This window comes from Trachurus trachurus (genome assembly GCF_905171665.1).
Source record: "Trachurus trachurus genome assembly, chromosome: 8".
In the NCBI taxonomy this organism is placed as follows: domain Eukaryota; kingdom Metazoa; phylum Chordata; class Actinopteri; order Carangiformes; family Carangidae; genus Trachurus; species Trachurus trachurus.
Window position 1 is genome coordinate 8,735,043 of NC_139905.1, and position 25,810 is coordinate 8,760,852.

Genomic DNA, 25,810 nt, shown 5'->3' on the forward strand with positions numbered 1-25,810 from the left:
CATCTCTGAGAGGGGGCACCCAGATTTGAACTGGGGACCTCTTGATCTGCAGTCAAATGCTCTACCACTGAGCTATACCCCCACACAGCTGTCTCTCTGTATCTGTGCAGGAATTAGCTGTGACCCAAAACACAAACATCATGAGAGTGTTTCCCCCCCACTCTTGCTAATCTGCTCTTACAGCGTTCATGTCGATGCCGTTGGTGTAGGACCAGGCGTGTTGGAAATACTCCTCCAGCCGCTGCCGCAGGCCGCCGGGGATCTGGTGGAACCGGATGAACTCTTTGACCCGCAGCATCTGGGTGTGGTAGCGGGCCGTGCCGGAGTACAGCCTCTGGATGATGGCGGACACGTTGCCGAAGATGCTGGCGTACATCAGGGCTGCACGGGACGGAGGACAGAAAGACATACTGTGAGTCAGAGTTAGTGCTGCAGTGGTTCAATCCAGGAGCTTAAAGTTCCTGGTTTGACGATTTAAAAACTAATATTTGTTCGGAGGAATTTCAAAATTTGGTGTATGAATGTCATAAAGTTCAGGATAATATTTCAAATAATTAAAAATCAAATGCCCAACACAATCTGTCATACTTGCAATAATTTACACTGTTGCCTATAAAGTTGGAACAATTTTGTTTTATTAGGTTAATTGTGATTTAATTTTCACAGTGACATGTTTGGAAGAGATTGATCAATAAAGTTTTGAGAAGATATACACTTTATCAAGAGATCATGAGAAGAGGTAAAACATTTTTTTTTTTTTTTCCAACTTTATGGGCAACAGTGTATATTTAAGAGCAAAGAGGTGTTGATGTTATCGTCATTCTCACGACAAAGAGCTGGAGGTCACTCTCTTAAATTTGCTGTATTCTTTAAAGGGATAGTTCAACATTTTGGCAAATTGGCCCATTGCCATAATCCCTATAGTCATAGCAGTAGGTTCGTACCTTTATTTGTCGGTGCAAGCTGTTTTTAGAACGGCGGAGCAGAGCCGTGAGCTGCTCAGAGCTACGCTACGGAGGCTAATGGGATTTCTTGGTTTCCCTCATCAAACTCATCAAATACACAATCCAACAACTCCAAAACGCTCTGGTGGACAAGTTGTGACCTGCACATTCACCACGCTATGAGATAATAACAGAACGTTACCAGACAGAGTTGATTTAGAGGGAAATTCATGCAAAACCGCTGATGTACATTCCCGTCGGGAGCAGTTTTTCGGCGAGCAGTCTCTGCGTTTACCTCAAAAACAACTCTGTCTGGTAACGTTCTGTTATTATCTCATAGCGTGGTGAATGTGCAGGTCACAACTTGTCCACCAGAGCGTTTTGGAGTTGTTGGATTGTGTATTTGATGAATTTGATGAGTTTGATGAGGGAAACCAAGAAATCCCATTAGCCTCCGTAGCGTAGCTCTGAGCAGCTCACGCCTAAAAATAGCTTGCACCGGCAATTAAAGGTAATGAACCTATACTCCTAAGCCAAAATGTTGAACTATCCCTTTAAACAAATCCAAACGAGTTCCTCTATTTCAAATTACACCTATAAATGAAGTAAATAACACTGATGGTCATTTATGTTAGAATAATTTCATTTGTTTTAGTGTCCCTTGTTAATTCAGATCTAAACTGTGTTGAAGCAGAGTGAAGTATAAATGTATAAAAGCCTCTGTAAACACATGATGATTTTGTTTCTCAGCAGGAAAACACCAAACATGTTGAAACTGAAATATCGATCAGTAGCTGCTGCTTCGAGAGGTTTTCACTCTCCACCTGCTGCTCCACTGACGGTGTGTTGTTTGTTTTGTTTCAGACTCACTCCCTCTCTACTCACAGCCAATGAGCATGACGCAGATGGAGAAGATCTTCTCGGGGTTGGTGTTGGGCGAGACGTTGCCGAAGCCGACGCTGGTCAGGCTGCTGAAGGTGAAGTACAGCGCCGTGACGTACTTGTCCTTGATGGAGGGGCCCGAGGTCACGTCGCTGTCGTTGTACTGCTTCCCGATCTGGTCGGCCAGGTTGTCCAGCCAGCCGATCTTCAGGCCGCCGATGCGCGCCGGGGCGGTGCGCTCCACGTTGCCGATGGCGTACCAGATGCAGGCGAGCCAGTGGGCGATGAGGGCGAAGGTGCACATGAGGAGGAAGAGGACGGCCGCTCCGTACTCAGAGTAACGGTCCAACTTCCTGGCCACTCGCACCAACCGGAGCAGCCGGGCCGTCTTCAGTAAACCAATCAGAGTGGTCGTCTGGGGCTGGAGAAGGGAGAGAGAGAGAGCAGACAACAGTGCTGTGTCTTTAATTCAATCCGTATAATTTTAAATATATAGGGTTATATTCATAGTCTACTTGCCAGCCCATAGGGCCCCATTGTGAACCCGGAAATGTTGAGTACCCCAAAGTTTTATGTTAGAAATAGATAGTATGGGTCCCCAGTATTCAGAAACTGCCGGATGCTAACTTATATATATTGGGCAATTAGCATAACATACATAATTAGCATAAATTAGCATAATTGCCTATATGGGCAATATTTCAACAAAATTGACTTGGCTGATCTGGGCAATATTAGTGTGGTTTTAGGGGTTATTGATGATGCTGAATCCATTTCTGACATTTTCAAAATTCAAAATGGCTGTCTAAACCGGAGGTGACCAGATTTTAACCACCAGTGGGCCGATTTTGATGGATTTCACTTGGTCACTTCCGGTTTAGACAGCCATTTTGAATTTTAAAAATGTCAGAAATGGATTCAGCATCATCAATAACCCCTAAAACCACTCCAATATTGCCCAGATCAGCCAAGTCAATTTTGTTGAAATATTGCCCATATAGGCAATTATGCTGATTTATGCTAATTATGTCAATTATGCTAATTGTCCAATATATACAAGTTAGCATCCGGCAGTTTCTGAATACTGGGGACCCATACTATCTATTTCTAACATAAAACTTTGGGGTACTCAACATTTCCGGGTACTCATTGTTGGCAAGTAGACTATCAGGGGTGCAGATCCGAAGTCAGGATTGGGGGGGACACAAAAGTGATTTTTTTTTTTGCCGGTATATGCAACTCATACTGCCACCATAAATCACAACTCTGTAGAGGCTCACCATATCATTCAGGGAATCATTTATTGTGCTTACATTTCTTGTTTATTTGTCCTAAACAGCCAACTTCACTGCTTACTCAACTGTTATATTAGTAAATCATAATTTTAAGGGTCTCAGGCATGTAATGTCTACTCACATTCTTATTTTTCACCTCCCCCTTCCCAGATCCCCAATTCTTCTCCCCATCTTCCTTCTCTCCCAGTGTATGGGACTACTTTATGCATGATTAATTGATATGGATGAATATCAATAAATGAAGCCCTAAGATTGAGAGGGTTGTTTCTTTAAAGCCTGCTGATTTCATCGGCATCTGTGTAAGAAACTACCCATTCATTTGCATTGTAGTGGAGGAGACCAGAGATGGAATATGGAGTCAGAAATATATTTGTCAAACATTTATTTTTAGATGAGAATCTAAAATGTGAAAAATGTGAAATCTGAAAATACATTTGATCAATTTTTAATAATTTAGGGTATTTTTATTGGGGGGGGACAATTCATGTTTTTCAGAAAGAAGTTATATTTTATTCCTTCAGTATTTGTACATGTGGCGTGAAGCACTGCAACATTAATTAAGCAGGCCTGTTATTGATTCTGATTCATATCAGTCACAGCCGATAAAAATGCTATTAATCTAGTCTATAATTTATTGATCGCAGAGTCCTGAACTTATATTTGGTGCAAAATACAAAATCAATTGAACATGGATGTTATTAATGCAGGATAATATAAATCCAAATAAAAGAAGAACCCATCAGATGATTGTGAATCAAACAGGTGATGATGTGTTTTCTTCCTTCACAGTTTGTAATGAGTGTTTTTTCACCTGTTTGCTCTGTTTTCATCTAAAATTAGATTTTACACATCTACAACATCCAGTGTCTGGTTTAATTTCACACAGGATCCTAGTGCTACATTTTTTTTTTTGTTTAATGCTAATGTGACTTGTTTGTATTGCGTGGGTTTCTGTGTTTTTTACCTGTGCTGCCATTTATATTTTGTTTTTCACAACCTGTCGAGCCAGTTTTTGTTGTTGTTTTTTACATTTTTGTTTTATATTTTGCATAATTTACTTTTTTTTATCCTTGCTACTAGCTGGTTATTTTTCAGACTGACATGTCATGCAAACTACAGTATATCATCTACTGTTATTGGGATGTATTATGTATCTAACGCACAATAGCTAACATAAAAAATGGCTTCATCCCATTTATCTGTCTCATTGGTGAATTAAAAAAAAGTCTAAGTGGAACTGAACCAACACTGATATTATTGCTCATATCAAACACCCAGCTTTGACCTTAGACATCCCCCCCCCCCCCCCCCCCCCCCCCCCAGTTGTAACTCCTCTTTTTAACTCCATCAGCCGACACTGGACAAGACTAATTGAGCGTGTGAATATTCATGAGGCTAAATGAAACTCTTATGTACGAGTGTCACAGTCACAGCCTAGAGACTTAGCAAACTAAATGACTTCTCTCTGTCCACTTACCTTTTTTGTTCGTCTCTCTGATGGTTTGAAAAGGTTTGCCTGGTCTCTGAACTAACATATTTAAAAAAAAAACTTAGATAATATACTTGATAGTCTGAAGACACCTGTTGTCACTGGCCCAAACTTTGACTCATGATTGTTCTTTTGTCTCACTTTTCATTTCTGTCTCTAGTTAGTTTTCTTTCTTTCTTACAAATATATATTTTGCACACTGCACTGACTCAAAGCGACTGCAATATGGGAATTGCATTGTATCAGGTTCTTGTTTTCAGCACTTTATTCAAGACTACACGTTTGCATAATGCATATTTTTGACATTTTTTCTTGATAATAACTGTGAACGAAGATCGATGTCAGCTGTGTAATGTAATCTGTGATGATAATAATAATAATAATAGTAATAAAGAATATTCTCCATGCTCAAACACATGGAGATCTTTCGGCTGGAAGTGTCTCATTAGGTATTTCATTACACCTGCTCAGCATGGCTACCATACAGGATCTTCTAGCTGTTGGAGGTTGTGTCGTTCTCAGGAAGCCAATCACTACCATTTGTTCTGGGCCTGTCCAAAAATAAATATTTTCTGGCGCAAGGTTTACTCAGAAGAACTAATAACAATATTTGGTACTGTCATCACATTTAACTAGGACGAACGTCTTTTTGGTCTTGTACACACAGCGAATGTAAGTGTGAAAAATAAATATTTATTTGGAATACTGAGTCTAGCTGTTAGAAAAGCAATTACAAAGAAATGGCTCAAGCCAGATAGATGAATGGTATGATATTATTTATGATGTGTATGTAATGGAAAGAATCACTTTTTCAATGAGGCTCCAGCAATCCAAATTCAATGACATCTGGAAGCAATGGAAAATGTACATTTCTCTGAAACGCCCTTCTTTTGTTTACGTTTCTTCTCTATATCAAGTTGTACTTGATTGGTTAATTACACTTTGCTGTAATATTGTGACAGAAAACACCCCATGTTCATGTTGTGTTACTTTATAAAATGCTTTGTAAAAGGAAAAATAATAAATATATTAAAAAAAAGAAGAATATTCTCACCTCCTCGGACCCGGAGCGGAATATGAGCAGGTCGAAGGGGATGGCGGCCACGATGTCGATGAGGAACCAGCCCTTGAAGTAGTGCTGCGCGATGCGTCCCGGGTGGCTGACCACCTCGTCGTTCTGGTTGACGTACGTGGTCCTGAAGTTGATGAGGATGTCCACGATGAACATGACGTCCACCACCAGGTCCACCACGTTGAGCGGGTTGCAGGTGTAGCCGCACGTCCTCCGCCGCTCGTCCTCCACCTCGTTCAGCAGGAAGGCGGCCGAGTACGGCGTGAAGATGGCGGTGTAGATGACCAGCAGCAGGATGACCCAGTCCCACACCGCTTTGAAGGGGCTGTAGTGGAGGATCGTCCATTTGTGGATGCGTGGGGCCTGCAGCTTGTACTCGGGCAGGACGTCAGCGCCGAGGGACAACACCTGAGGATGCAGGGACAGACGAGATGTCAGTTTACCTCACAGGAAGTTCACAGTTTATCGTCCAATTCCCAGCAGTGGTGGACAGTAACGGAGTAAATTTACTTGAGTACTGTACTTAAGTACATATGCAGAGGATTTGTACTTTACTTGAGTATTAGTATTAGATTTCTTTGGTACTTATTACTCTTACTTGAATACATTTGCAAGACAAATATTTTTACTTTTACTCGAGTTAATTTCTAGGAAGACTGAAAAGTACTCGTTACTTTCAGGTCTGCTCTTTTTTCTTTCTTTTTTTTTCTAAAATCCTATTGGACACAAGCTGTGTTTGTCAAAGAAGGAAACCCTAACCCCTAAAAGCAGCACATCAGTGCAGCTGGTTTCAAAGAGTTAATTCTCAGAAACAAGAGTTAAAAGGTCCTTAAATTCATTTAGAATAAATTATAGTAATTAATTGATGTGAAAAATAAGAAATTTACTCTTACTTTTACTTAAAGTAAATTTAAAAGCATGTACTTTTGGATACTTAAAGCAGAAGTAAGCGATATATTTGTGTTAATATAAGTCTTAAATAGTTATATCTTCCGACAGCAATCACTTACATAGAGTGTTTGGACTGAAACACGGGTCTGTCAGTCCCTCTGCTCTGCTCTGAGCCGAGGAGAAAACATTTATCGTATCCTACAGTTTTTATCCAATGAGGAGAGAGAACGGCACGCAGGGCTGTGTGTGCAGCCAAGGGACGCCATGAATGTGGTGACGTAGGGACGAGGACTCTTATGGTGCGTTCAAGGAAACTCGTAACTCGTGTTTTTCCTACCTGTGAAGTTGTACCAGTTTGATCTGGTACGAGTTCACGGGTCAGAAGTTACGAGTGGCCGTTATAGTGACTTTCACAGGTAAAACAGGTCGGAGAAACACGAGTGGGTTGCCTGAAACGCTACAAAATCGTAAGTTGTGACTTGAAGCTGTAATTTACGGTTTCAAAAGCCGGCCTGGAACGCAGCATTAGCCAAAACGACCGGATCGCTTACTTCTGCTTTAAAGTAAATTTAAAAGCATGTACTTTTGGATACATAAGTACCTTTAAAAGCAAGTACTTTTTTACTCTTACTCGAGTAACATGTTGACTGAGCTACTTTTACTTGTAACTGAGTAAATTTTGACCAGTAGTATTTGTACTCTTACTCAAGTCCTGAGGTCGAGTACTCTGTCCATCTCTGATTCCCAGATTTATCTCTCAGGAAATGGAAAATACAAAAGCAAGTGAAGGAGAGCAGGTGACTTACATACTCCAAAGGCTGTGAAAGGTTCAGTAATTGGCCTGCAGTGATTCCTAATTATAATTACCATTTAGATATAATTAACTAAATATAGCTACAGGTTTAATTTTTCACGAGTTTAAATTTTTCAGCAGGTTTTAATTCTCCAGATGAGGTTTATTATTCATGCCCTGCAGCGTTAATCACTCCCCAGCTTTCGCTTTGTATGTAAATACCATGAAATGTGCAGATTGTATTGTTTTATTATGTGATATCACAGATAAACAGAGAGATATTGACGATTTGGGTTTGAGAAACCAGAGCTGCTACAAGTTCTTGTTTCCTCATTTAACTTAATTTATTATCAGTGATGCATTTACTGTAAAAACCGACCGCCAAAGGGTTTTTTTTATCGACCAACTCTGAAGCTGAAGTTTGGGGGGAAACAGCAGCGTTACAGGGACAAGTTGTCATGTCAACATGCTGTTAATCCAAATTCATCACTTAATGCAGCTGCTTCAGAATAAAAGCCTCACAGGAAGCGCATTTTGAGCTGCAGACAACAGGGAAATGTTGACTTACTGTCACCAGCAACCTGCCTTATTAGGTTCATTTGGAGGCTCAGAGCAGATAATAAACTACTTTACCGAGCTTGTGAGTGAAACTTCACATGTTCACACGTCTCTTTTCATGCACAGATATAAAAAACATCCATTCTAAACCAAACCTGACACTTCGCTCGAGGTGCAACAAAAATATCCTGATTAACATCTGTTAATTTGTGCAGGGAAAACGTGTGTGCAATGTGCATGAATTAGTGGCTGCAACACAACATATGCACACAACATATGATCAGACTTTAGTCTATAATATTCTGCACCAACAGGAAACAACAAACATATTCAGACCAGGTTTTGCAGCAACAAGAAGAACGGGAAGAGACGCAGCACAACAACAACATGCAAATCTCACCAACTGATGACACTAATGATAACAACCAGACCAAAAAACACAAAAACAGTGGCCCATTCATGACCTTATTAGGATCCCACTGACCGGTACCACAATGAGAGGCTCCGTGTCCACGTTCTTATCCTGCTCTCCTTCACCACAGCGGCGGCGGCAGCAGAGAGGAAGCGTCTCTGCCCCCTCCGCTGCAGCCCTACCTGCCCACCGAGCTGCACTCATCTCACCTTTCCTGCTCAGAAACCTCAGATCCAGCTCTGACAGCGTCTCTGTGCAGCTCTGTCCTCTCCCTCCCTCTGTCTCTGTCTCTCTCTCTCTCACCTGCCTCCCTCCATCACCATGTGACCTCCTGTTTTATCTGAGTTCTGGTCAATCGTGGACCAGAATGAGTGCAGGCATTGATTTGCACAACAAGCAGGAGTGATTTTAGTTAGTTCTCGTTAACTACGAGGTCAGGACTGCTCTCCTTTCTGATGCACCGACTCCAACTCTGCCTGTATGAATAATACTCCCAGTGCTTTGTTGTTCTTCCATCTCCTCAAAACTCCTCCGGTGGTTAGACCCTCGTTTGCATTTCAGTTTGCATGATCGTGGTCACGGTCGAGGCTGAAGCTGGACCTGTAGCTGCAGCAGCTCAACAAACAAACACTTATAATAATACTCTCACACTTGGGGCCACAAGCTGAGATTAACTATATAGACTGAACCTCTTGCCTCTCCCCCCCTCAACAACAGAATAAATAAAAATACAGTTTCTTTCCACTCTCCCAGCTGAGATCAAAACAGCAGACAGAAATAGTCAAAGGAGAAAGGACAAAGTGCTGCATTTAAACAGCTACTAAATACGCACTATTTGGCCATATTTGGTTAAAAAAGGAGAGAAAGTAGGAAAAAGAGAAGCAGCAGGGAGGTTTGATGTTCACTGGGAATAACCCACTCAGACAGACAGACAGATGTTGGCTGCTGCTGCTGCTGCTTTTACTGATGATGCCGACCAGCAGCGATGATGAGCGCACGGTGGCTGGAAACAGGGTTAAGGTTTGGGGAAAAAACCGTGCGAGGTTTATTGAATGGCTCTGACACAACAACCTGCGGCCGCTGCTGCTGCTGCTGCTGCTGCTGCTGCTGCTGCTGCTGCTGCTGCTGCTGCGCTGTCGTGTGCGTATCGGCGACTGACCATCGCAGCTGAACAGATGCAAAAAGACAACACAGTAATGAGAATGTAAACACACGGAGCGAGGTTCACTCATCCACAAAATTTTACGGTATCGACGTTGGTCCACAGCTCTGTTTCATAACGAACAACTGCCACCTCTGGTTTTGCACGCAACAGCTCTCTGCAGCGACTCTCTCACTTTGTCATTATGAAGGGAAGAGTTCACTGTGCTTTTTATATATATTAACACAACTCAAAAGACGACAGAGAAAAACATGTGACAAACGAAGAGCTGAACGGCAAATAAATCATGACAGAAAGTGTGAAATACATGAAACTGCTGCAAAGAGCTGTTTCTAGGGCAAGATAAATATTCACAAACATAAAAACTGCAGATTTTATGCTATGAATAGTAATAATCCTACTTTTATTATCACTAAAAAGTGCAAAATCTTTTATATATATACAATTTTAACATGTGAAATATGAGCAAATAAGCGTATAAAGAGTTAAACTTATCAGCCCGTGCATCTTTCTCCTGCCTTATTCAGCTCAAAACATCAGCACAACATCTGTTTCTGTTCTTCAAACATCAGCAAAAAATAAAAAATAAAACATGAACGACTCGAATGCAGATGCAGATCAGTACGAGAGCGAAATCAGCTGCATAAAGTTTAGGACACGTGTTCATTTAAAACAATGACGAAGGTGACACACTGCTCACCTGTGCAGTTACAGCGACAGGAAGAGGAAGAGGAAGGCTGAGGTGGAGGATGAAGATGAAGATGGGAAAGGTGAAGAAGGAGGAGAGGAAGGAAAGAAAGGAAAAAGAGGATGACGGTGATGAACGAACAGAGGAGGAGGAGCTGAGGAGTTTGAGGAGCGACACGTTAAAAAAAAAGCTGAAACACTCACAGGCTGAAGTTTCTGCTTGAAGCTCATGCTGCGGCGCCACGGGGTAAACAACAGGAGAAGACTAAGACGGTGAGAGAGAGAGAGAGCAAGACAGAGAGAGAAAGAGAGAGAGAAAAGAGAGAGAAAAGAGAGGGAGAGAAGGCGACCTCTGTCCATTCGTCTCTATCTCCCTCCCTCCCTCCCTCTCTCATCCTCCCTGCTGTAGCCCAGCCCTCACTGTGGGATCCTCTTTCAAACTACATGAAAAAAAAAAGGTCCCGAGGCTGTATGGATGACGACACACACACACACACACACACACACACACACACACACACACAAATACAAACACACACACACACACACACACACACACACACACTGGCACCCGATAAGCAACAGCTGCGTTAGGTCAAAGCATCAAAGCCGATCCTAAACCAGATATTTTTGAATGAATGTATCAAAATAAAAGACGAAATAAAAGGTTTTAAAGTCCTTAAAGTCGTTTATAAAACTCTTTTTTGACACATGACTTGTGCTCAACTATAAGAAAACAACAAGTATCTAAAATATTCCTGTTATTATATTTATCCTGCAGCCACAAGTCAAGTTACTGTGAGTTACTTAAGTTTGAAAATTATTGCATATTTACTGATTTATCCCCAACTCGGACTATTGCAGCACTTTTTTTTTATCGTTTTTATAACTTATGATGATGTTTATATTCTTCTTGTCTTATTCTGTTTCTCTTCTTTTTTTTTTATACTGTTGCTATTGGCTATTGCTGCTGCACAAATTTCCCCACTGTGGGACAAATAAAGGAATCTTAACTTAATTTCATATGAAGAATGTAATGTAAAAGGTTCGTATGAATCTTATTTTGAAGTCATCTGGTTTCCTGTGAGCTGCTCAGAGTCACTGATGGACATTGTTTCAAACAGAAATACAATATATTGACAGTATATTACTTTCTATTGTTTTTTGGAGGACGGTCTCTCACAACTGTGCCACCTCCTTTTTGCATGCAACAGCTCTGCAGCTACTCGCACTTTATATTTATGACAGGAAGAGTTCAACGTTTAATTTAGTTCAACTTTCATTTTCACTCAGAGGACCGTTGGATTGTCTTTTTTATGTTGGTTCAATTGTTTTTTTGTTTTTTTACAAGAATGGAAACAATATTCATATTAATGATGATGTTTAATGCAGAGCACTTATCCACACATATTCAAGAATTACATTTTATTAGATATTCATCTTGTTAGTCAGTTAATTCTTCTCTAGATTAAAGAGTTGAATACAAATATAAATCTCTTCTGGGTTTGAACATGAGCACACAGACACTTTAAAGTGCACGCACACACAAACACAGTTAAGGTGGACTTTACTGTTAAAGTAAAACACCAGTCGATACAAAGGTCATGCAGATTTCTCTCTTTTCTCTCCTGCTGTGAGCTCGTTCAAAGCCAGGGGGCACCACATAAACACACTTCTGCTTCCCTGCAAAACACACACATGCACACACATGCACACACATGTACTGTATGCACACACACACACACAGTTACAGTGTGCTTTTCTACAATTATCTGTCTTTTACAAGCTGCAGTCTAGTCAATCACACTGTGTGCTTCATGTTATGCAGACAAATCAATGCGAGCAGCGATCAATGACAACCTTCATTTCCCTTTTTGTAAGGTGCCAATCGAAATCCAATTACAAAGGCGGGATAACGAAAACTTTTTATTGTATAACGGAGCCGCGCCACCGACAATGAAGGCGACGTTATGTTTAGAGATTTAGTCTAAGTTAATGACGTGATAATTCTTTGATGTGGTTATTGATCGTCTGATCGATCGCCGCGGCCTTTGACCTGACACTCATCTACGAGCACGCGATGGTGACACACAGTTGTAAGTTAACACACTGCAAAAACTCAAAATCTTTCCGAGAATATTTGTCTTACTTCTTGTCAAATGTCTCATTTCTCGTCAAAACTAAACTCTTTTCACTTAAAATAAGAATCATCACCTAAAAATTAACTTGTTTTTGATCATTTTCATTTGTTTCAAACTAATTTTCACTTGAAATAAGTAGAAAAATCTGCCAGTGAAGATTTTTCTACTTATTTCAAGTGAAAATATGCTTGAAAGAAGTAAAAAGTAAAGCTACTTTTTAATGTGATTAGTCTTATTTTAATTATAATGAGATTTGTTTTGACTAGAAATGACATTTTGACTACAAATAAGACAAATATACTTGGTAAGATTTTGAGTTTTTGCATTGCAGGATAAAAACTAAACCTGTGAAGACGGCTGGAGTGTGTGCGTGTGTTAATTGTTAATGTGTGTGTATATGTGCGTGTGTGTATGAGTTGGAGGGCTGACAGATGCACAGGGAGCACGGCCGCTGCCCTCCACTTCCATTAGCTCCAGAGGCCAAGGTCACAGCAGCGTCCAGCCAACGAGCGCCGCTCAATAGCTTCACGGCCGCCGCCCCCTTTTTTTTTTTTTACTCGCTTTCATAACGACATCTCACCAGAACCTCTGCATGAGCACTCCCACAGACAGTCTGTGACACACACACACACACTCACTCACCAACACTATCTCCATATGCATCCTCACACACTCAGCTGGTCCCTCCACCCTCCACCCGCTCTGTGCTGCTGCCTAGCTACCGTCTCCACTGACATCACATGCAACACACATGTTAGTTTTTGTTTGATATCAGGAAACTAAAATTAAATTCTGAAATGTTTACACGCTCTTTGTGCACTGGGGGTCTCACAGGATTTCCCTTCAACAGTCATATCAAAGTCATCAATTCAGTCACCAAAACATCCTTTTATCAACTTTAAGAACATGAGAACAGAACAGAATGAAGAGCTTCATGTCCCAAACAGATCAGGAGAAGCTGATTCATGCTTTCATCTCCAATAGACTCGACTACTGTCATCAAACAGCTGCAGCTCGAGTTTTAACCAGAACAAAGAGATCAGATCACATCACCCCAGTTCTTACAGTAAGACCTTACATTGGCGCCCCGTCGGGTACAGAATAGATTGTAAAGTTCTGCTATACTGGTCTACAAATCACTGAATGGTTCAGGTCCAAAAGACATGAATGACATGAATGGTCAGATAGTGGAGCACAGAGTTCAGACTAGACACGGTGAAGCAGCATTTAGCTTTTATGCTGCACACAACTGGAACAAACCAGCAGAACTGAAACCAGCCCCAACTGTAAACACTTTTAAGGTTTAAGGAACTTTAAATCGTAATTTTGGATTTGCATTGTAAGTCCTCTTAATTGTTTTAATATTCTTTTTTTCTTGCTTTTAACTGTATGTTTGATGTTTATAATCTTTACTATTCTGTGTTATTTTAATAACACAGAATATAATAAGCACATTGAGTTGCCCCTTGGTATGAAATGTGCTATATAAATAAAGATGCCTTGCCCTCCCCTCTTTCTATGGATAAATATGACTTTTAATATTGATTTTAAAATGTTTTTAATAACTTGTAAAGTCCCTGTTGAGCCCTGTCGCCCTCTCAGATCAGGAGGAAGGAAGTCGTCTTCTGCTTCTTCCCAGTTCACCTTCAGTTAATAAGAGCTATCGAGCGTTTGCACTGTCTGAGTTGCTGAACTCTCCACCTGCTGAGATAAGGTCTGCTTAATCTGTTAATGCTTTAAATCACACATTATCACTTCTTTTCCCCACAAAAGCTTCTATTGCTGTTTGAATTTCAATTAATTGTTAAAATTAAGGAACCCTTCCTCCCTAAATCTCTCCACGATACATCACACTGAATTAAAAACAAAATAGTATCTGCAGCAGCTGTCAGATTGAACACACTTCTCCATGAATTTCCAACACTTACAGTAAAAGCCCTTGAAACAAGTGGATCTCCTCTGGAAGTCAAACAACCAGTCAAAACATCTCATGTTTTCATTTAGAAAAAAAAAAAGGTTTAAAGACTCAACACTGAACTGTTTTCATGACAAGGACGAGCGTGTGTGGTCTTGTCCACAGAGACATGTCAGACAGATAGCTGTTAGTCAAACACTCGGCTGCAACACAAACACAGAGAAACGTCCACTTTCTTTTTATCCAAATCTGTGACGTCAGCAGAGTGGAGATAACGAGAAGAAATAAGTGTGAGGAAGCGGCAGCCTCCTGTTCGACTTCCACTCTGAGTCACGGCCGGCTGTCGATACCACACGAGGACTCATCAGTTGTACGACGGTCTCATGAGGAATAAGGGATAAGATTTCCATTCATAATAAACAGAACACACATTTTGGAGGATGAGCATTTAAGGAATAATGATTTGAGGTCAATTCAAATAAGACTATTACTTTAAATCAGATTCTTTTAGGGAATACTCTGGGAGTCACACTGACAAACAGACAATCAAAGAGACGAACTGACCCAAAAACACACACAGTCGTCTGGCCGTTGTGGAAACCCCACAGATAAAACTGGGTTAATGTGATGATGCACTGAGGAAGCCCCACAGTGACTGACTGCAGCTCCAACCTCCACCAAACAAACACACAAACAAACAATGAACTGAGTTATTACAGGATATCACATGTTTTTATGACTTTCTCCAGGTTAATATTGTTGCATCAGATCCAGATTTTACATGATTTAACCTTTTACAATTTTATATACAACCGAGACAACTTTATACTCTTTGTACTTAAGAAATTACCTTACTTAATATATATTGTATTGTTGTTTTTGATGTTTTGGGCCCCCTCCATCATGTCTGCTGTATATTATGAAATTAAATTTGATTTTGGATTTTAAAATGATTTGTAAATAAATGAACAAACGAGAGAAGGTGAGCAGCTGTGATCGGCCGTCTCATCAGGAAAAGGGAGGAGACTGTGGCTGATCTGTCCCACCCTGGACTCAAACTCTCCATCTCATCCATTTGATGAACTCAAACCAGAGACCCCCAACCCCTCCCCTCCAGTAACACAACTGGATAGTTTCCCTGGATGCTTGAACATCGCACTGTGTCCAACTGTACTGCACAGCAGAAGAGGAACTATGCAACATTTTTACCTTAATTAAACAGCTTAGGAGTAATTGTGATGGTTAAATAAATGAATAAAGCGACCCGGTGTCCCAGCTGTCGTTTATGTGGCACCGCCACACAAACGCGCCCTGTAACCCGTAATCTCTTGTTTATGACGGATAAAACTACACAAATATACATGTTGTAACACGTATATAATATATAACGTTATGTACCGCTCTAATTGCCTTATCGCCGGCTTCGTTGTAAACAAATGCACATGGCCGAGAGGAGGGTTAGCGAAACAGTGAAAAGCGACTGGACTTGTATAATTCCTCTTTAATATGTTGTTTAGTATAGTTTATTCTTTAGTTTTATTTAGTTGTTAAATTATTTTGTATTTGTACTTTCTGCTTTCTGCTAGTTCTTTACAAATACACCACCTAAAAAAAGTGCCACGAACATTTGGCGATGAGAGCTAATTTCTGATTCTGAAATATGTAAATTCGTAAAAAAGAAAATTTCCAAAAAGCCATCATTAATGTTTTGTTCAGTTTTTTTAATCTTGTAATCAGGGTGTCATTGAAAAAGAGAACTTGCTCTCAACTGGATTGCCTGAATAAATAAAGGTTTGAATGTCATTAAAGGATTTTCTCATAAAGCAGAGACACAGATAATAATAAAACTCAAAATAAATCTCTCTCACTGTGTCAATATCTCAGAACATTTTACTGTTAATATCTAATTACTCTATTTTCACTGCAGTATTTTTCCATTGCAGTTCTTCTTCCAGTGTTTCATTGTTGTGTGTGTGTTGTGTAGTGCGACACACATGTACACAGAGACGGCGTGGTGCGATGACAGGTGGCTGACGGGTGCGTTCTGCTGCCGGTGCCGTGGATGTCACACCTGAGGTGAGACTATTCTCTCACACTCTCACCCTGCGACCGCACACGACGTCTTTTAGCTTCTTCGGTATTCGAGCCTGAAGCAAAAACACCGGTTACACACACGTAACTGATGTGATGTCACGTCCCAGAACCTGAACGCACCGACCGGGATGACGGCGGTGGGAAGGTGGAGTGTGCACGCTCAGAGGCCAACACTGTAAAAAATCCATTCAGTAGAAAATCAACCTAAAAAGGAGCTACTTGTGGTATCGTTTCATTTCAAGACAAGAGGTTATAATACATACAACTACAGAGAGTCTCAATAAGAAAGTTATGAGACGGGCCGAAGCAGAAAATACCAGAATATACAAACTGTCTGTCGTTTTGTGGTAGGACAAAACGGTACAGAAGTAGTTTCGTACCCACAGCAATTGTAATGCTGAATAGTAAGGCCACAAGGTGACTTTGTTCATATTGAACTTTAGTCAGATCCAGGGAGATGTTAAAGCACTTTTCTATGACTATATTTATTTTTTGGGATACATGACAGTAGCAAGTGAGGCCACGCCCCCATTCCGGTGAAAACAAACTGCTGCCTTTGACTGGCGGTAAATACAAATCCCGCTGTACTCCGTCTTGATTTCGCCTATCTAACATTAACCGGCCTGGAAACCTCCTGCAATAGCTAAAGTTTGTCAGGCAGACAGCTATATCACCAAAAAAATTGAACATTTAGGGAAGGTATGTCCATAAATCCTACGGTATATGCGGTATATAATGCTGAGTGATACACATCAATCAACTGCCGCCACAGTGCAATGGTTAGAACAGTTACCTCGGGTGCGGGCGGCCAGGGATCGAAGCCTGTAACATGTGTAGTTTTTTTTTTCCTTGTATATTAGCCCACACATTATGTACAATTGTAGAACAGACCTTCGGAAAATTTCGGAATAGCGGACCTTCGGAATGACGGTCGCCCCCCCTGAATGGTTTACCACACAAGCACATGTGGACTAGCCGGGTCCCACGGCTTGCCATTTTTGTCCATTCTTCGTACGGCCTGAAGCCATAAATCTCTTCTTTTCCTGTCCCACTCTCTTAAGGGGAGTAGGGAAAATCTTATGTTAGGTTCTTTTAAGTTGTTCAAAGAACAATATACCACACAACAACAACAAGGGGGCGTGGCCTTTTACGTGATTGTCTTCTATCGTTGTGTTGTTCTTCTGTGTGATTGTCTGCCACGATGTCTAATGTCTTTTTATATTGGGATTGCTGAGGTCCCGTTTGCACAACAAATTTACCGTCTGGTACTAATAAAGAAACCTTGAACCTTGAAACAAGAGCTAAGACTGGTGCAGCCATCATTACAGTGTGTCACAATGTATTATGAAGGCAGAACTAACGGGTTAGCATGCTGGGAAAAAAAGAGAAGCAATTGAAACAGAAGAGGAGTGGTTCTTTACCCTTCTCTTGTTGAGTAAAGGAATACATTTTGATGCTGAACTTGTAGCTTTTCTTAGTCAATAGAAAACGAGTGATGTACCAAGGGCTAAAACATATAATCCGCTACTTCAATTTGCAAAATGTTGGAAGAATGAGCACATGAGGACAAACCTATAGCTGAGATCTGAGCTAATTTCTTTGAGAAAACAACCACGAGACCAGAGCAGTAATGGACAGGCCAATGGAAACCTTTCTATCCGACTTGAAAAAGTAAAACCATCTCATCACATGTACAGATATTTTTTCCAGTGTTAAGAAAAACAAGTATTGTGGATTTCAATCTGTTTTAAAATTACTTTTTCACATCCGATGTTAACATTTGCAACATTATGCAAAAGAGACAAACACTGAGCGATGGTCCTATTTAATCACAACAGGTGAAGTGTTTTCAAACATAAAAGCAGTTCAGGAGACTTTTCTTCAAAAGAAAAACCTTTCAGTAATCAAAAATGAGGAAAACTAAATGTAGGGCCCCAGTAATTGCAAGAAATAAAGATTCATCATCTCTTTGCGAGGGATTCGTCCTACCTGTGTGACCTGAGTGACCTTCTCTGTGACGTTCTGCGTGCGGTCTTTTATCTTGCTCGGCGCGATGATTTCGATCTCTGTGGGCGAAGGCGGTCTCATCCGATCCGAGCCGAAGGTGAGCGTGACCTGAGGGATTCGGCCGATGGTTCTGAGTCTCATCAGATCCGAGTCCGACGTGGAGTTCAGAGCGCTGGGCTTCAAGTCTGCAACACACACAGAGAGAGAGAGAGAGAGAACGGTTACCAACTCATAACTTTAGAGACCAGGAGGGGGAATTAGACTATATGTGGTAAAAATAAATCCTAATATCTGAAAAGTAAACATGACATGACATTTTTTAAAACGTTCCCGCCAGTGCAGCTCATAAAGAGCAGACTTGAAGGACATAATGAGCATAACCAGACTTTAAAACAAATAAAAACTGTTTTTCTTCTTTCTCAGTCGCTTGTTCTTGGCCTCGGCGGGACAGATTGCGTTTCGCCTCAGAGACACAGATGGACGTTCAAATATGGTGAAAATGAAAGAGGATGCGACAGACAGGGTGAGAGATACAGGGTTGAAACTGTGTCCTCTACATGTATACGTATATATATATAAATATATAGTTTCCTCACAAAATATTTCCCCAGGGACATGGAGAGAGGAGGAGGACAGATGTGCAGTGATGAGCAATTTTAACACAAACACACACACGCACACACTGGCAGAGGGATTGATCAGTTCATCTCCGCTGGAACAACCATGAGGCGGCTGCACGTGCTCACGCTGAAGCTCCGTGTGTTATGAATGTCAGAGAGAAGATCTGAGCTTCGTCTCCGTCCGACACAAACAAACACTTTAGATTCTTCCAGTGGGACGTCGTCGTTGTTATTGTCGAGGTGGAGAAAATCTGTCACTAGCTTTTTTTTAAAATTATAGTTGTTGTTGGTTTTTTAACGTGTTTTAATCCCTGCAACAGATATTACACACCATGACCCTGGGAAATACTTGTTTTCACTGGTGAGCAGGAGTTTGTTAAACTCAACTGCATGTAACCATAAGAAAACACTAATGCTTCATCTGATGTAAATAAGTGGGTTTAGTTAATTAACCCACAAAATAACCTATAATAAATGACAATTTTGAGATTTTATGATTTAAATTGGACTCTGATCAGCTTCATATATATTTTGTTTGCAAGCAAAACAGTGATGAACCAAAACACAGTGATTATCTGATGTTTTGGTTAAACACAGTTCTCAAACACAATAGGCTTTATGCACAACTCCACTACTTCCTGAACTTAAACAAGCTCCTTTATTTCCTGTCTTACATTATTGGACAAACTGATTAATCCAGGTGTGTCTGACCATTGTGACTACTCAGACACACCTGGATTAATCAGTTTGTCCAATAATGTAAGACAGGAAATAAAAGAGCTTGTTTAAGTTCAGGAAGTAGTGGAGTTGTGCATAAAGCCTATTATTTAACATTAATACACACACCCATAATTTTATTTTGACTCTTTTTGTTATAAATAGGCACTTGTATTGCTTGCTGTTTTTGTGTTTTTCATAGGGTTTTCAACCTCTCCTGCACTTACTATTCTTGTTTCATTTCTGTTTTTGTAATTGTCCTTATTTTTTATGGTGCAAATAAATAAACTAAACTAAATTTCCGTCACAAAAATGAAGACATTTCCCTTAAACCCAGTTGTTAATGACATCAAAGTACTGTTAGTGTCCATTTGTAATGCTTCTCAAGTTGGTTATTAATGTGATTATCAGTAATCTTAATAAATAAACAATATATGTCAGATCAGAGCTCTGTTTTGAAAATGCATTGAGTTGATAGTATGATGATTAATTTCTCTGTCACATTTCATCTCCTACATTTGGCCTATTTTTTATTATTTGAGATGTACACATATGAATTTACATCATCAGCAAAACCAAAACATGTGGATAAAATGGTGTAATTGAATGAAAATGTGGATTATTAATATCTTTTAGCTTCTTGAAGAGACAAATACATGATATAAATGAGACCTAATGTCCCTTCTACACTCACTGCTGTTGGTTCGGGCGTCTCCGGGTCGGCTGTTCCACTCCGCCCTGATGCCGTCGAGGTCGTCCAGAGACGAGGCTCGTCGGAGGCTGCGCACGCTGTCCCGGGAGCAGCTCCGAGGTAAAGTCCCGCGGGGGAAAGAGATCACGGGGTCGAGCCGGTCCGTCAGCAGGGAGCGGCGCTTGGTGGACGACTGGGCCGCGGGAGAGGGCGGGTCCAGGTCCTGCTCGATCAGAGCCTCGGTCTCAGACTGCATGCAGCTCTCCTTGGACGGGATGCGAAACTCTTTCAGAGGAACGTCCTCGCTGTTGGGCTGTCGAAGAAATTAAAATACAAAAAATAAAATAAAATGCAATAACATAAAATAATTTGTTTCTTGTATTTTATTCATTTAAAACAGATGTTTATGGCTGCCTTAAAATACAAACACAACATTCATAACATGTGCATATACAGTATGTCTGCATATAGTGTGAACGGCTGCTGCAGTATTTGAATGTTTTATTTGTATTTTTTTCCTTTATAAGCACCTTACATGAGCACATTCATACATTTTGTCGTATATTTCTGTGATACAATATCAATAAAGACAAATTTTGAATCTTGAATCTTGAATTTCAGAAATCCATATTCAGCTACATGAAATACAAAGTAGGTCCGACCACAGCAGAGAAGAAAGTCTCATCCCTGCCAAATACGTGTCAACATGTAAATCAGGGGCCGGGTTTGGCCCAGTTTGGTTCCGGTGTCAGGTATGGATGTTTTTAGGAAACAGTTTCTCACAAGAGACGTCTAAACAGAAGTGAAGGAAGAGTCTGAGAGCAGCAACATGAACTCAACGACGGGCGGTCAAACAATTAACTCTGTGTGTAGTTGAAGCCTAAATCAAAAGAGTTTGTTGTCACTGAATAATGTGGTTGTCAGGTGTTTTCACACATATATGCAGTTAAAGGGATAGTTCAACATTTTGGCAAATTGGCCCATTGCCATAATCCCTATAGTCATAGCAGTAGGTTTGTCACCTTTAATTGTCGGTGCAAGCTATTTTTAGAACGGCGGAGCAGAGCCGTGAGCTGCTCAGAGCTACGCTACGGAGGCTAATGGGATTTCTTGGTTTCCCTCATCAAACTCATCAAATACACAATCCAACAACTCCAAAACGCTCTGGTGGACAAGTTGTGACCTGCACATTCACCACGCTATGAGATAATAACAGAACGTTATCAGACAGAGTTGTTTTAGAGGTAAATGCAGAGACTGCTTGCTGAAAAACTGCCCCTGACGGTAACGCGCATCAGTGGTTTCGCATTAATTTTCCTCGAACACAACACTGTCTCAAAACGTTCTGTTATTATCTCATAGCGTGGTGAATGTGCAGGTCACAACTTGTCCACCAGAGCGTTTTGGAGTTGTTGGATTGTGTATTTGATGAGTTTGATGAGGGAAACCAAGAAATCCCATTAGCCTCCGTAGCGTAGCTCTGAGCAGCTCACGGCTCTGCCCCACCGTTCTAAAAATAGCTTGCACCGACAATTAAAGGTAACGAACCTACTGCTATGACTATAGGGATTATGGCAATGGTCCAATTTACCAAAATGTTGAACTATCCCTTTAAGTGTCAGTGTAGAGGCAGAGCAGATCGCTAGAGCCACAGTATGCATGAAACTGTGTGTGTGTGTGTGTGTGTGTGTGTGTGTGTGTGTGTGTGTGTGTGTGTGTGTGTGTGTGTGTGTGTGTGTGTGTGTGTGTGTGTGTGTGTGTGTGTGTGTGTGTGTGTGTGTGTGTGTGTGCACCACCTCACCTGCAGGTAGTCCACCACGACTCCTTCAAACTGATCTTTGGAGAGTGAAGCTCGTCGCATGGAGCGCAGCACAGGCAGCCTCATCTTCAGCCTGCGATTCTGACCTGAGGAGAAAAACAATTCATGTTTAAATGTCTTTGTTTAGGACTAAAACCCAGGCCGGCAGACCGTTTCATCAAAATGTGTTTCAACAGCATCACACAGCGCATGATGCATCTGTTTTAGTGAGTAATGAAAACAACCAGAGTGACGTCACGTGACACGGATCAATCAATGGAATTAATGTAGATGTCTTTACAGTAAATCCATCCTTGGGTGACTCGCTGCCTCAGGCCGGATTTCTTCAGCGTAGGATCAATTAACTCCTGGAAGTCGAGGATGAACATGATGACGTTGCCCTCCTCGTTTTTGACGGGGACGACGTCCACGAGGCAAGGCCTGCACGTCCCTGTGGACAAACAGAGAGAAAGAGAGAGAGATAATAGGTTATAAGAAGGGGGCACTCGGATTTGAACCGGGGACCTCTTGATCTGCAGTCAAATGCTCTACCACTGAGCTATACCCCCGATGTACAAACACGGCCCAGGACATCCAATCTGTTTTTTTTTCGTTATGAGGTCATGGTTTTACAGGGGGAAAAAACAACATGAGGGAAAGAAAGAAAGAAAGAGAGAAAGAGAGAGAAATGGGGGGTGAAAAGCAGGGACACTAAAAGCTAAAAAAGGTTAAACGAGCAACACTTCCGTCAGGTCTAACTTCACACTGCAATCAGTGTGGTCTAAAAATAGATACGGGGGGACAGGGCAGAACAGACAAACACACACACAGATACACATACACACTGCATTCAGTCCTATTCACACACACACACACACACACATACACACACGCTGTCTGACAGGAAATATAGTGGTGGTGGAGGTGAGGAGTAAAAAAAAAGAAGAAAAAAAACAGCCTGTCAGAGAGTTATTCTGCCATGAGTCGTCGTTGTCGTCGTTTGTTTCCACTGGTTGAGAAATGTTTCTGTGCCTGTTCAGATTGGGAGCGCGGCGCAGTGGGAAGCAGGAGACAAAACAAATAGATGCTTAGTGGATTTGAGCTGGCGTGCTGATCACATTTCCATGACAACAACAGCTCTCTAGACTGCACTCCTCATGCCCAAACGGCCAAAGTAACAAAAGACACGCGTGTGTGTGTGCATGTGTTTGTGACAGTGTGTACTGTTGTATGTGTTTGGGTTTATGATGGGTGTTAAACGTCACCGTCCTGAGCCCAGCAGCAGCAGCAGCAGCAGCGTGTTTGTTTCACCAGATCAAAGAATCGAGAAGACGCTGCTGCGACTGGTGAAAGTCAACATGAAGCACTCGGTTATAAATGCCATGCAGCAGCCTATGATTGCGGATCAAAACGTCTGTGCTCTGTTGTGTCTTTTTGTGTTTTCTCTACACTTGCTTGCTTGTTTTCTCCTTTGTTAGCTCATATCTCTTCAAAACCAAAGCTTTTGCACTTAAAGTAAATATTGTAGATTAAAAAAAAGAAGCACAGTGAGGTTTGGAGAAGGGACTTAGATTTAGATTACAAACCAGTAGGGTAAATGGGAGGAAAGAGAACCAGGGTTTAAACACCAGATTACGAAGACGATGCCTCGGTCTCACCGGGGAGGCGACTCAGTGCCAAGAAGAACACACAACGGGTTTTAAAGCCTGATTACAAAACCCTGATTTGACAAGAAGACTGATTTTCAAGACTGTGGAGCGACTGTAGTGGTTTTACAAAAAGAGTAAAAAAAAAAAAAAATGGGCCTATGAATGTCTGCCACACAAGAAGACAGCAGGCTGAGATTACTTTCTTCAACACTGATTGTTGCATTTTAAACGGATAGTTCACGCAAAATTCAAATTTCACTCATTATCTATACTCACCCTCATGTCGACTAAGGGCTGGGAGAAGTTTCAGAGTCCTCCGTGCCTTCTCTGAGTTACGGGGGGTCCACGCAGCAGTATTTGTCCATATAATGGTTGTGAATGGTGCTCACTTTTCTTCGTCCAAAAAGACACACCAAAAAACATCCAAATACCTCCATACTGCTCGTCTGTAATGTCCCTCTTGTATTGAAGCCCCGACATGAGAAATTGTTCAGAAAAAAATTTAATAAGTCTATGTTTTAAGCTTGTTTGTAGCGGAAGCTCCCAGTGTCTCAGTTCACTGCTCTTCCTGTGTCACCGGCGGAACAATTTCTCATGTCAGGGCTTCAATACAAGAGGGACATTACAGACGAGCAGCATGGAGGTATTTGGATGTTTTTTGGTGTGTCTTTTTGGACGAAGAAAAGTGGTATCCATTCACAACCATCATATGGACAAATACTGCTGCGCGGACCCCCCCGTAACTCAGAGAAGGCACGGAGGACTCTGAAACTTCTCCCAGCCCTTAGTCGACATGAGGGTGAGTAGATAATGAGTGAAATTTGAATTTTGGGTGAACTATCCCTTTAAGCATTTTATTTCCCCCACATTGTTTTTTTTTTTACCTTCCTTGTCGTAGTACAGGATCTCCACCTTGCGCTCCTCGGAGCCGAGCAGCGCCTGGGCCAGCTGGGCCAGGGCGCTCTTCATGGTGCCCGGTCCCACCAGGAACTGGCAGGTGCAGGGCTGCGTCATGATCTCCGCCCGCGTGAAGCCGAACATCTGGCAGAAGCCCTCGTTGCAGTAGATGATGCCGCAGCTCTTCATCTGGGCGTTGGCGATGAGAAACTTGCGATCTGAAAAAAAAAAAACCCACAAGTTAAGTGTGATAATGTCATTTAAAAAAGCAGGGAATAAAAGTCTAAATATGTGCAGTGACTGTGGTAAGAAGTTATACAAACGCATCAGAAACTAATTTGTTAAAACCAGTTTCTTGGAAATTAAGAAAACAATTATAATCCTCTGTCAAAACAGAACATTTTTTAACATTTATAGGCTAATACAGAATTTAACAGCAAAGTATTTGCACATCCGAAAGGTTAGATACAGGCGTGTAGGGAAGCATCACTCACATCTTGAGATAAAGAAAAAGAAAAAGAAAATCCTGCAACACTGTTCTTGCAAACCATCACCTTTTAATAATGAAAACTATTGTGTAGCCTACATAAGGTAGCCTATCTTGATTAGATCATTAGACAACAGCGAATGGCGTGTGACAGCTAATAAGCCGATGTTTTCATTCCCTGAGTGAAATGTTTGTATATTGTTAATATGGGGGTAAAAAAAACAGTGTCTATTGTTGCACTGTGTCTGTCATAGAGTTTAGTATGCATATCTCTTGCTTACGGACACTAGTTAGCCTATTTCACAGTCATACTTTTACTTCACACTTGTGCACATTGAATGGGTAGAGCATTGTCTATTTTCTTTTCTATCTATTTCTTTTTTTTTTCCACAATGAATTGTTTGTAATACTTTTGATGAAGGTCCAGTAGGAACGAAATGTCAGTTTTCATTAGCCTATTAAAAGGTGATGGTTTCCAAGGGCAATGTTGCGGGAACATTTGTAATACAACCAGTACTGGATTTTTAAAGTAATGATCAAATAATGATGATAAATAATATGAATCTTTGCTTTGCAGAGTGAGTAACCTATTTAGCTTTAGCTATGCTG

General features: G+C 41.1%; 1 protein-coding gene across 1 annotated transcript in view; it reads right to left on the reverse strand.

Moving 5' to 3' along the window:
• Nucleotides 1–25,810, reverse strand: part of kcnh6a (potassium voltage-gated channel, subfamily H (eag-related), member 6a) — a gene marked incomplete at both ends in the record, with an annotated part of 41,058 nt that overhangs the window by 11,108 nt on the left and 4,140 nt on the right. The window contains 8 exons of the mRNA XM_083977851.1: nucleotides 182–381; nucleotides 1,830–2,247; nucleotides 5,665–6,090; nucleotides 18,325–18,527; nucleotides 20,374–20,683; nucleotides 22,172–22,275; nucleotides 22,470–22,619; nucleotides 24,702–24,932. Coding sequence (XP_083833977.1) covers nucleotides 182–381; nucleotides 1,830–2,247; nucleotides 5,665–6,090; nucleotides 18,325–18,527; nucleotides 20,374–20,683; nucleotides 22,172–22,275; nucleotides 22,470–22,619; nucleotides 24,702–24,932 — 2,042 coding nt within the window. The remainder of the gene's footprint in view (nucleotides 1–181; nucleotides 382–1,829; nucleotides 2,248–5,664; nucleotides 6,091–18,324; nucleotides 18,528–20,373; nucleotides 20,684–22,171; nucleotides 22,276–22,469; nucleotides 22,620–24,701; nucleotides 24,933–25,810) is intronic.